A 12900-nucleotide genomic window follows, 5' to 3' on the forward strand; every position below is an offset into this window, starting at 1 on the left:
TTACTTCTCCTCCCTCATCCTCACCCTTTAATACTGCTCCCCACTCATCCTCACCCTTTATTACTGCTCCCCACTCATCCTCGACCTTAATTACTTCTCCTCCCTCATTCTCACCCTTTAATACTGCTCCCCACTCATCCTCGACCTTAATTACTTCTCCTCCCTCATCCTCACCCTTTATTACTGCTCCCCCTCATCCTCACCCTTTATTACTGCTCCCCCTCATCCTCACCCTTTATTACTGCTCCCCAGTCATCCTCGACCTTAATTACTTCTCCTCCCTCATCCTCACCCTTTATTACTGCTCCCCCTCATCCACGACCTTTATTACTGCGCCCCCCTCATCCTCTCCCTTTATTACTACTCCCCCCTCATCCTTTATTACTACTCGCCCCTCATCATCGCCCTTTATTACTGCTCCCCCCTCATCCTCACCCTTAATTACTTCTCCTCCCTCATCCTCACCCTTTAATACTGCTCCCCACTCATCCTCACCCTTTATTACTGCTCCCCACTCATCCTCGACCTTAATTACTTCTCCTCCCTCATCCTCACCCTTTAATACTGCTCCCCACTCATCCTCGACCTTAATTACTTCTCCTCCCTCATCCTCACCCTTTATTACTGCTCCCCCCTCATCCTCACCCTTTATTACTGCTCACCCCTCATCCTCACCCTTTATTACTGCTCCCCACTCATCCTCGACCTTAATTACTTCTCCTCCCTCATCCTCACCCTTTATTACTGCTCCCCCCTCATCCTCGACCTTAATTACTTCTCCTCCCTCATCCTCACCCTTTATTACTGCTCCCCCCTCATCCTCACCCTTTATTAATAGTCCACGCTCATCCATGCCCTTTATTACTGCTTCGCCCATCCTCACCCTTTATTACTGCTCCTCTCTCATCTTCGCCCTTTATTACTGCTCCCCCCGATCCTCGCCCTTTATTATTGCTCCCCCCTTATCCTCGCCCATTATAACTGCTCCCCCCCATCCTCGCCTTTTATTACTGCTCCCCCCTCATCCTCGCCCATTATTACTGCTCCCCTCATCCTCGTGCTTTATAACTGCTTCCCCCCATCCTCGCCTTTTATTACTGCTCCCCCCTCATCCTCGCCCGTTATTACTGCTCCCCTCATCCTCGTGCTTTATTACTGCTCCCCACTTATCCTCGCACTTTGTTACTGCTCCACCCTCATCCTTGCCCTTTATTACTGCTGCCTCCTCGTCTTCACCCTCTATTACAGCTCCCCCCTCATCCTCGCACTTTATTACTGCTCCCCCCTCATCCATGCCCTTTATTATTGCTCCCCCCTTATCCTAGCACATTATAACTGCTTCCCCCCATCCTCGCCCTTTATTACTGCTCCCCACTTATCCTCGCACTTTATTGCTGCTCCCCCCTCATCCTTGCGTTCTATTATTGCTGCCCCCTCATCCTCGCACTTTATGCTGCTCCCCCCCTCATCCTCGCCCTTTATTACTGCTCCCCCTCATCCTTGCCCGTTATTACTGCTCCCGCTCATCCTTGCCCTTTATTACTACTCCCCCCTCATCCTTGCTCTTTATTACTGCTCCCCCTCATCCTCCCCCTTTACGACTGATCCCCCTTCATGCTCGCCCTTTATTACTGCTCCCCCCTCATCCTTGCCATTTATTACTCCTCCCCCCTACTCCTTGCCCTTTATTACTGCTCCCTCCTCATCATCGACCTTTATTACTCCTCCCCCTCATCCTTGCTCTTTATTACTGCTCCCCCCTCATCCTCACCCTTTATTACTGCTCTTCCCTCATGCTCGCCCTTTATTACTGCTCCCGCCTCATCCTCGCCCTTTATTATTCCACCCCCCTCAGCCTCTTCCTTTATTCCTGCTCCCCGCTCGGCCTCACCTTTATTAGGGCTCCCCTCTAGCCATCGTCCTTCATTACTCTCTTGGCCTCGCCCTTTATTACTGCTCCCACTACTCAGCCTTATCCTTTATTGTTGCTGCCTTCTCGGCCTCACTGTTTATTACTGCTCCACTCTCGTCCTTACCCTTTATTACTGCTCCACCCTCAGCCTCGCCCTTTATTACCCTCTCAGCCTCACCCTTTTATTTTTGCTCCCCTCTAGGTCTTGCCCTTTAGTACCACTCCCCCTCTCTCAGCCTCACCCTTTATTACTGATCCCCCCTCGGCCTCGCCCTTTTCTTATGTTGGATACCATTAGTAGTTATATTGTTTCTTTCAGTACTCCTTACTCGCACATGGTCCAGTATGGCTGTGAATGTTACAGGTTAGAAGTTCTACAGTGTTTATGACTGTATAAAAAGGGACATGATAAATTTGAGGCAAATGTAGAGTGAGAATTATTCGGATCCTAGGTCATCAAGTCCCCACTGCTCATTCTCCAATTTTTCTGTGTATTTTTCTCTCCTTTTCTCTTAATGGCATCAAATTGTGATCAAATTCCAGTCACAAAAACTGCTGGCCAGACTCCAATACCTAGCCAAAGTGGCCACGTTTTTTTCTGCGACATTGAGTGCTGGCAGGCTATTGGACAGGGGTAGGGACCAAATCCATTTGATGTCCTTGCCCCACATCTGCTCTGCGGTTTCAGCAGGAGGTTCCCAGAGAGCAATCAGATGATTCAATTGACCTTCACTGACAGAATAGCTCCAAAGATCAATTGTATCTTTCAGCATCCCAGCTGAGATCATATAAAGCACGGACCAATCTCATGAAACTTCCATGAAGCTATCATCGATTGTCACAAAAACCCATCTGGTTCACTAATGTCCTTTAGGGAAGGAAATCTGCCATCCTTACCTGGTCTGGCCTACATGTGACTCCAGACCCACAGCAATGTGGTTGTTGCTTAACTGACCTCTGAAAGGGCCGAGCAAGCAACTCAGTTCTCAAGGGCAATTAGGGATGGGCAATAAATGCTGGCCTTGCCAGCGATGCCCACATCCCCTGAAAGAATTTTTAAAAATGGCTCACGCATTTACTCCCTTAAGCACAGGATATCAGTGAGCCTAGATTCAAGAATTGCTGCACAGTTCTCTGAGTTAGAAAAGTCTGTCATGTGAAAACCTTTTAACACTGGAAGTCTGCTTAAATCATCACCCAATAAAAATGCAGTGATTGTTTTTTTTTTGCTGACTTAGTTGTTCCTGAATTTCAGATTAATCCATTGGATGGAAACAGCGGGGCATTTCCGAAGGATGTTATAGGGTGCGACATAAATACAAGTTTTGATGTTGTTAAAAAGGAGAAGCTTGCTAGTGGTAGGCAGACTCGTAACCGAAGGAAGCTGATTTAATTTCCAAATGAACCAAAGATGAGAAGATAACTTTTTTGACACAGCATGTTGTGATGATCTAGAGTTCTCTGCCTGAAAGGAGAGTGGAAGCAAATTCAATAGTAACTTTGAATAAATATTTGAAATAAAAATTGTAAAGCTATGAACAAAAAGCAGAGGAATGGGATGAACTGGATAGGTCTCTCAGAGCAGTCAGAGGTTCTATGGTGTATCATTCTTATAAGAAAATTACTGTTTGAACCAACCCATCCTTGGTGTCTGGACCTGAATTCACTTGCATAATTCTGGGCTACAATTGCTGCATCACCAAGTCTGCTGCATATTCAGATTAAGCTGATTCAAATTAAAATGTTTAATCTCAGCTATGGTAACAGCAGCCTTGTAACAAGATGATGCTCTAATAAACAGTAGCTAGAAATCATCATTTCAATTTACTTATTCAGAAAAACGTTTCTTTATACTTCAATAGAAACTGAATTGCTTGTCCCCATTTAAAAAAACCTTTTACCTGAGATCCAGGTATTTCACGGTGGAAGATGTTGGCAGCTTCCTTAACCAGCTGAGACAGTGCGTGAAAATTCTCGGAACCAGGTGTAACGTTTTCCCACATTTCCATGTTGATGCCATCCATAAATTGCCTTTTTGCCAACCGCATTTTTCCATTGATCCAAACTGCTCGTTTATTACTGTCTATTAAATTGCGTAGTCTGATAATTGCTGGTGAAGAGGGATGGAACACCTTGCATTTATGCAGCTTCTTTTACATAACAGACAGTCGCAAGGCACTGTAGCAAATAGAAATGCCAACATCAAGTGGGAAGGAGAGGAAGATTTAGCTAAAACTTACATTTACCTAATGCCTTCCACGTCCTGAGGATGTCCTTAAGTGCTTCATAGCCAATTAATTATCTTTGAAGTGTAATCACTGTTGTTTTCTAAGCAGGTTTTGCAGCTAATTTGTGCCCAACTAGTTCTGACAAATAGGAAATTAGATAATGGACCAGTTTGGTATTTTGGTGGTGTTGGGTGAGGGATGAATGTTACCCAGGACACCACGAGAACTCCCTGCTCTTCTTCACATTGTGCCCACGTGGTCTTCTACACCCACCTGAACAGGCTGGCTGGTGGAATTTTTTTTTAATGTTTTATCAGCAACAAAACACCTCTGGCAATGTGGCATTCCCTCAGTATTGCCCTTTTGTGTTAAGTCCAGGAGAAAATCTAAAACCTTCTGACCCAGAGAGAGAGAGAGGGAGAGACAGACAGATTGTTGGTCCTGTTACCTTTTTAATAGGATTCTGCAAATAAATAATGTGGGTTGTGTCTATGTAATCTACACTATCATCACTAAGATTTCTCCATGTACTTCTGTGACTTTTCTTCATGTGCCTCAGCCTGTCTTCAAACCTTGGTCTATTTTTGGATATTTTTACCCTGCAACAGTTAAAGGAAAGCTTTTAATCACAGTTTGCATTATTTTCCAACATGCAACATTGAGAACCTTGGATAACACGGGATATTGTGAGCCTAGTCAAAAAGAAAAAGGAAGCATTCGTAAGGGCTGGAAGGCTAGGAACAGACGAATCCCTTGAGGAATATAAAGACAGTAGAAAGGAGCTTAAGCAAGGAGTCAGGAGGGCTAAAAGGGGTCAGAGGTCATTGGCAAACAGGATTAAGGAAACTCCCAAGGCTTTTTATACATATATAAAGAGTAAGAGGATAACTAGGGAAAGGGATGGCCCACTCAAGGACAGAGAAGGGAATCTATGTGTGGAGCCAGAGGAAATGGGCGAGGTACGAAATGAGTACTTTGCATCAGTATTCACCAAGGAGAAGGACATGGTGGATGATGAGCCGAGGGAAGGGAGTGAAGATAGTCTCAGTCATGTCATTATCAAAAAGGAGGAGGTGTTGGGTGTCTTGCAAAGCATTAAGGGAGATAAGTCCCCAGGGCCTGATGGGATCTACCCCAGAATATTATGGGAGGCAAGGGAAGAAATTGCTGGGGCCTTGACAGAAATCTTTGCATCCTCATTGGCGACAGATGAGATCCCAGAGGACTGGAGAATAACCAATGTTGTTCCTTTGTTTAAGAAGGGTAGCAAGGATAATCCAGGAAATTATAGGCCGGTGAGCCTTACGTCAGTGGTAGGGACATTATCAGAGAGGATTCTTCGGGACAGGATTTACTCCTATTTGTAAACAAACAAACTTATTAGCGAGAGGCAGCATGGTTTTGTGAAGGGGAGGTCGTGTCTCACTAATTTGATTGAGTTTTTTGAGGAAGTGACAAAGATGATTGATGAAGGAAAGGCAGTGGATGTTATCTATATGGACTTCAGTAAAGCCTTTGACAAGGTCCCTCATGGCAGACTGGTACAAAAGGTGAAGTCACACGGGATCAGAGGTGAGGTGGCAAGATGGATACAGAACTGGCTCTGTCATAGAAGACAGAGGGTAGCAGTAGAAGGGTGCTTTTCTGAATGGAGGGATGTGACTAGTGGTGTTCCGCAGGGATCAGTGCTGGGACCTTTGCTCTTTGTAGTATATATAAATGATTTAGATGAAAATGTAGCTGTTCTGATTAGTAAGTTTGCGGACAACACAAAGGTTGGCGGAGTTGTGGATAATGATGAGGATTGTCAGAGGATACAGCAAGATATAGATTGGTTGGAGACTTGGGTGGAGAAATGGCAGATGGAGTTTAATCCAGACAAATGTGAGGTAAGGCATTTTGGAAGATCTAATGCAGGTGGGAAGTATACAGTAAATGGCAGAACCCTTAGGAGTATTGACAGGCAGAGCGATCTGGGTGTACAGGTCCACAGGTCACTGAAAGTGGCAACGCAGGTGGATAAGGTAGTCAAGAAGGCATAAGGCATGCTTGCCTTCATCGGTCGGGGCATAGAGTATAAAAATTGGCAAGTCATGCTGCCGCTGTGCAGAACTTTAGTTCGGCCACATTTAGAATATTGCGTGCAATTCTGGTCTCCACACTACCAGAAGGACGTGGAGGCTTTGGAGAGGGTACAGAAGAGGTTTACCAGGATGTTGCCTGGTCTGGAGGGCATTAGCTATGAGGAGAGGTTGGATAAACTCGGATTGTTTTCACTGGAACAACGGTGGAGGGGCGACATGATAGAGGTTTACAAAGTTATGAGCGGCATGGACAGAGTGGATAGTCAGAAGCTTTTTCCCAGGGTGGAAGAGTCAGTTACTAGGGGACATAGGTTTAAGGTGAGAGGGGCAACGTTTAGAGGGGATGTGCGAGGCAAGTTCTTTACACAGAGGGTGGTGAGTGCCTGGAACTTGCTGCCAGGGGAGGAGCTGGAAGCAGGTACGATAATGACGTTTAAGAGGCATCTTGACAAATACATGAATAGGATGGGAATAGAGGGATACGGTCCCCGGAAGCGCTGAAGGTTTTAGTTTAGGCAGGCATCAAGATCTGCGCAGGCTTGGAGGGCCGAATGGCCTGTTCCTGTGCTGGACTGTTCTTTATTTTGTGTTCTTTGTTCTGATCAACACATTCTTTTATTCCTTTTACCCTCATCCAGTTTTCTCTTCAATGCTTCAATGCTATTTGCAACTCACTGGGTGGAGAAGCTTTTTCTGAATTCCCTGTTGAAATTATTAGTGACTGTCTTACATTCCTAGTTTTGGACTCTCCTGTGAAAAAAAAACATTTCTACATCTACTCTATCAAACCAATTTATGATTGTAAACACCTCTATCTGGTCACATCTCAACCTCCGCTTTTCTGGAGAAAAGAGCTCCAAACGGCTCAGTCTTTCTTGATAATCATTCATGCTTTGATATATTTATCCTTTTTGCACTTTCTCCATTACGCCAACATAGTTTTTAATGGTACGGCGATACAGCTGTGAACAGTTATCTAAGTGTTGTCTAAGCAAGGTTCAATAAAGGTTTAACATAATGTCTCTGCTTTTGAATTCTATTCCTCTAAAAATAAACCCCAGTGCTATATTTGTGTTTGTGCCTAAGGCTCAAGGCTAAAACAGAAGATGGGAATCGGCTGATAATCAAAGTAATGGTGGTTTGGACACCTAACATGCAGCAACATTTAATGGGTGAAGGCTTAAAGGTCCCAAAGTGAATAGACATTTGGGTCGCATTGCATTACGCTCCACAGTCTCACCCGACAAGAAACGTTAGACTCTGATTCCCTTCACCCCCCCGCCCCACTGAATACTACCAGATCCACGCAACCCCGACCATCTCCAAAATCCTCCGAAATGCTACAGTCTCCCTTCCCATCATTATTCCCCTCCTGCCAATTCCTAGAGCACATGACTCTCTCTCTCTCAGTGCTCACAAACCCAGCGAAAGCCAACGAGTTTGGGAGGTGAAACACAGAAAAACTACATCACTGGTGAAGCTCCCAGCCGATGGAAAAAGGGAGCCCACGAGTCTTCAGGTGAAGCAGGATTGGGTGTGTGGGATTGTCCACCCAGGGCATTTTGATGTAATTCAGTTCCCATTGTACAAATCTCCCATTTTTTTCAAAAGACTTTGATCTGATATTATTTTATGGGGAGATCCTCAATCCTGCAAAATATGCTTACAGATACAGTTCCCATTCTAAATGAAAACAGAGGAATTTAGCAATGGAAAAAGGAGCGACTAAACTGTTGAAAATCTCGAAAATAGGAAATTAGGCTTCGAAGTCAGATGCGGTGTGTCAATGTAAAAATTTTAATATATTGTAAATGGAATGTAGAATAATTTGCAAATGTTATATGGGAGCTGCAGAGGAATTTCAACACTGCAAGGTCAAGAAGGGACAGAACAGCAAATGTGAACCTGTACACTGTATGTTCCTTTATGTGGTTCTCAATCCAGTTTGCATTAGTAGAGACAAGGGCATTATTATCGTTGACAAAATGAGTTACCTTTCAAGACGACTCGAACATGATTTGCATGAGCATGACATAAAAGCTCACGGTCATACTTTCCAATGGCAACAACAGTTGTAACCTTAGACCAGTCATATTGTTTCCAATCTGTTCCTCCATTATCAAAGATCATGACCTGATACAAAAATAAAACTGTCAGCTGCAGTAATGAAGGATATAAAACTGACATTAAAAATATAGATTTTCCTGATCAATATAATTGTCCCCAGGGTACAGGATAAGGAAGGGATAATGAACACATCTAGTCTGCTGGTTATATTGATGGAGCTCCTGTTCCTGCCACACTGCCCACTTAGTAACATTACTCTGAAATAAATACTAACCTCATCAACTACACAGCAGTTACAGAGACATTTAACACCAACATTTGTTCAAAGATCTGCTAAATTGTATTCAGTTTAATCATGACCAGGGTCCCAGTTTTACAATGACCGAGGTCAAATCACAATTTTATTCCATGTGATTCCAGGATTTTTAACTGGTGTTTCTGGATCAATATTGTGTGAAATCTGCAAACCTGAACCATGGTATGAGGCTGTAAGAGTTAGATCACACATCATTTAAGACTCTGCACATTGGAGAAACATTAAAAAACACATTTTATTGATGCTGTACTTGTTAAAATATCTTTGCACTGCCCAATACTACGGCTGGTCCGATTTTACACAGGCTGTAACTAAACCAAGATTAACACTTGAACATCACAGAAATGTTACAGTGCAGGAGAGATCCTTCGGCCCATTGTGTCTGTATCAGCTCTCCTAATGAGCATTTCACCCAGTGCCACTCCCCCCTGCCTTCTCCCCGTAACCCTGCACATTCTTCCTTTTCATATAACTGTCTAATTCCCTTTTAAATGCTTCAATTGAACCTGTCTCCACCATGTTCTCAGGCAGTGCATTCTAGACCTTAACCACTCGCTGCGTGAAAACATTTTTCCTCCAGTCATTTTTGGTTCTTTTACTAATTACTTTAAATCTGTGCCCTCTCATTCCCGCTCCTTTCAGGAGTGGGAACAGTTTCTCTCTGTCTACTCTGTCCAGACCCCTCAGGATTTTGAATACCTCTATCAAATCTCCTCTCAGCCTTCTCTTCTCCAAGGAAAACAGTCCCAACTTCTCCAACCTACCTTCATAACAGAAGCCCCTCATTCCTGGAATCATTCTCAGAATTTTTTCTGCACCCTCTGTAATGCCTTCACATCCATCCTAAAGCGCGGAGCCCAGAATTGGATGCAATACTCCAGCTGAGGCCGAACTAGTGTGTTGTACAAGTTCAACATAACTTCCTTGCCCTTGTACTCTATGCCCCTATTAATAAAGCCCAGGACACTGTATGCTTCATGAACCACTCGCTCAACCTGTCCTGCCACCTTCAATGACTTATGCACATATACATCTAGATCCCTCTGCTCCTGCACCCCCTTTAGAATTGTACCCTTTATTCTATATTGTCTCTCCACATTCAGGGCGGCACAGTGGCGCAGTGGTTAGCACCGCAGCCTCACAGCTCCAGGGACCCGGGTTCGATTCCAGGTACTGCCTGTGTGGAGTTTGCAAGTTCTCCCTGTGTCTGCGTGGGTTTTCTCCGGGTGCTCCGGTTTCCTCCCACAAGCCAAAAGACTTGCAGGTTGATAGGTAAATTGGCCATTATAAATTGTCACTAGTGTAGGTAGGTGGTAGGGAAATATAGGGACAGGTGGGGATGTTTGGTAGGAATATGGGATTAGTGTAGGATTAGTGTAAATGGGTGGTTGATGTTCGGCACAGACTCGGTGGGCCGAAGGGCCTGTTTCAGTGCTGTATCTCTAATCTAAAAAAAAAATTCTTCCTACCAAAATGAATCACTTCACATTTCTCTGTATTGAACTTCATCTGCCACCTGTCTGCCCGCTCCACCAACTTGTCTCTGTCCTTTTGAAGTTCTACATTATCCTATGCACAGTTTACAATGCTTACAAGTTTCGGTATCATTTGCAAACTTTGAAACTTTGCCCTGTACACCATGGTCCAGGTCATTAATATATATCAGGAAAAGCAAGGGTCCCAACACTGATCCCTGGGGAATTCCACTACAAACCTTCCTCCAGCCCGAAAAACATCCATGAACCACTACTCTTTGTTTTCTGTCACTCAGCCAATTCTGTATCCATGTTGCGACTGTCATGTTTAGTCCATGAGCTATAGGTTTGCTAACAAGGCTGTAGTCTGCACTGTATGAAATGCTTTTGGAAGTCCATGTACACCACATCAACAGCATTGCCCACATTAACCCTCTCTGTTACCTCCTCAAAAAAACTCCAGCAAGTTAGTTAAACATAAGTTTTCCTTCAGAAATCCATGCTGACTTTCCTGAATTAACTCGCATTTGTCCAAGGGACTATTAATTTTGTCCCAAATTATTCTTTCCAGAATTTGCCCACCACTGAAGTTAAACTGACTGGCCCGTAGTTGCTGAGCTTATCATTACACCCTTTTTGAACAAGGGTGTAACGTTTGCAATTCTCCAGTCCTCTGGCACCACACCCGAGTCGAAGGAAGACTGAAAAATTATGGTCAGTGACTCTACGACTTCCACTCATTCCCTCAGTATCCTTGGATGCATCTCATCCAGTCCTGGTGCCTGATCAACTTCAAGTACAGACAGCCTATCCAACATATGTATTATATATAACAGGATTCTCTTTGCATTTCAACAATAATCTGAGCTGCCCCTTGCGCCGCTGCACCAGCTTCACCTGTCACTGACCCCGACTCACAGCCTCAGCCTGTTCCTGATACTCGGACTGTGTTAACGACCCCTCTCCAGCCTGCATCTCCCTCAGAGCCCAGGCTGGAGCCTGACCGGAGAACTCTCTTCCCCACATCACCCAACCCGGCCCGAGACCCCCAGTCCAGCCCAGCCCGAGCCCCCCAGTCCAGCCCAGCCACGGGGGTGGGGGGGGGGGGGGGGTGAAGAGTCTCGGCCCCTGGGGTAAAAAGAACATCCTAAAGAGGACAATCTCTGACCTTCCACATCAGTGCGGGTGAGAGGAGCTGAACCACATGAGAAAAGGCAGGAGCTCACATCCCAATGCTCCATTCCAAGTGTTACTGCTCAACACACTTCAAAAGACAACTTCAAGTAAACTAACTCTTTTCCAGAGGGAATTTAATGATCTGAGACACTCACCTCAACTTGGAACTGATGGTCCGCAGGTATGGGTTGACACAGATCCCGTGGTAAACACGGACACCAAGACTCGGATCCATTTGCTGAGTCTCTGCCGATCCACAGTGCCAGCACCGCCAGAGCCCGCACCAATGCCAAACTCCAGCGCATCCTCTCCGCCGGAGATGAAAATCCGTCAGACACAATGAGATGGTTTATTTATATTGATCTGCATGTGACTGATGATGAAACCTCCTGGATCTCTATCTCTATCTCGCTTTGTGTGATAATAGTGAAATGTTGACGCAAGCTTCATCCTGTCAAATGCAACTTTGTAGGGAAGTTCCATTCTCCTCCTCTCTTCCTGTCTTGTGTAACATTCATTCTCAAATGTCTTTATAACTTTTCCCCACATTCCTCCTTGCTTTCGCCAAAAATTATTTTCAAACTTTTCCCAACCAATTTCCATGTATTTTGCAACATTCATCCTTAATTCTTTGATCCTTCTCTCTTGTATTGGGAAACATTCATACTTTGGCTGTCTTGCAAAGCATTAAGGTAGATAAGTCCCCAGGGCCTGATAGGATCTACCCCAGAATACTAAGGGCGGCAAGGGAAGAAATTGCTGGTGCCTTGACAGAAATCTTTGCATCCTCATTGGCTACAGGTGAGATCCCAGAGGACTGGAGAATAGCCAGTGTTGTTCCTTTGTTTAAGAAGGGTAGCAAGGATAATCCAGGAAATTATAGGCCGGTGAGCCTTTCATCAGTGGTAGGGAAATTATTAGAGAGGATTATTCGGGACAGGATTTACTCCCATTTGGAAACAAACAAACTTGTTAGTGAGAGACAGCATGGTTTTGTGAAGGGGAGGTCGTGTCTCTAATTTAATTGAGTTTTTTGAGGAAGTGACAAAGATGATTGATGAAGGAAGGGCAGTGGATGTTATCTCTATGGATTCAGTAAAGCCTTTGACATTGCAGACTGGTACAAAAGGTGAAGTCACACGGGATCAGAGATGAGCTGGAAAGATGGATACAGAACTGGCTGTGTCACAGAAGACAGAGGGTAGCAGTGGAAGGGTGCTTTTCTGAATGGAGGGATGTGACTAGTGGTGTTCCACAGGGATCAGTGACGGGACCTTTGCTGTTTGTGGTATATATAAATGATTTGGAGGAAAATGTAGCTAGTCTGATTAGGAAGTTTGCGGACGACACAAAGTTTGGCGGAGTTGCGGATAATGACGAGGATTGTCAGAGGATACAGCAGGATATAGATCGGTTGGAGACTTGGGCGGAGAAATGGCAGATGGAGTTTAATCCGGACAAATGTGAGGTAATGCATTTTGGAAGATCTAATGCAGGTGGGAAGTATACAGTAAATGGCAGAACCCTTAGGAGTATTGACAGGCAGAGAGATCTGGGCGTACAGGTCCACAGGTCACTGAAAGTGGCAACGCTGGTGGATAAGGTAGTCAAAAAGGCATAAGGCATGCTTGCCTTCATCAGT

The 12900-nt window shown here is 44.7% G+C and overlaps 1 protein-coding gene across 1 annotated transcript in view; it reads right to left on the minus strand.

The window, feature by feature from the left end:
* LOC137373169 (di-N-acetylchitobiase-like) overlaps positions 1 to 11563 on the minus strand; it is a 33281-nt gene extending 21718 nt beyond the window's left edge. Inside the window, exons 1-4 of the mRNA XM_068038027.1 lie at positions 11414 to 11563; positions 8760 to 8777; positions 8219 to 8357; positions 3814 to 4022 (exon numbers count right to left, since the gene is read on the minus strand). Coding sequence (XP_067894128.1) covers positions 3814 to 4022; positions 8219 to 8357; positions 8760 to 8777; positions 11414 to 11563 — 516 coding nt within the window. The remainder of the gene's footprint in view (positions 1 to 3813; positions 4023 to 8218; positions 8358 to 8759; positions 8778 to 11413) is intronic.
* Positions 11564 to 12900: the final 1337 nt, after the last annotated feature.

The sequence above is a fragment of the Heterodontus francisci genome, chromosome 8, assembly GCF_036365525.1.
Source record: "Heterodontus francisci isolate sHetFra1 chromosome 8, sHetFra1.hap1, whole genome shotgun sequence".
Lineage (NCBI taxonomy): Eukaryota > Metazoa > Chordata > Chondrichthyes > Heterodontiformes > Heterodontidae > Heterodontus > Heterodontus francisci.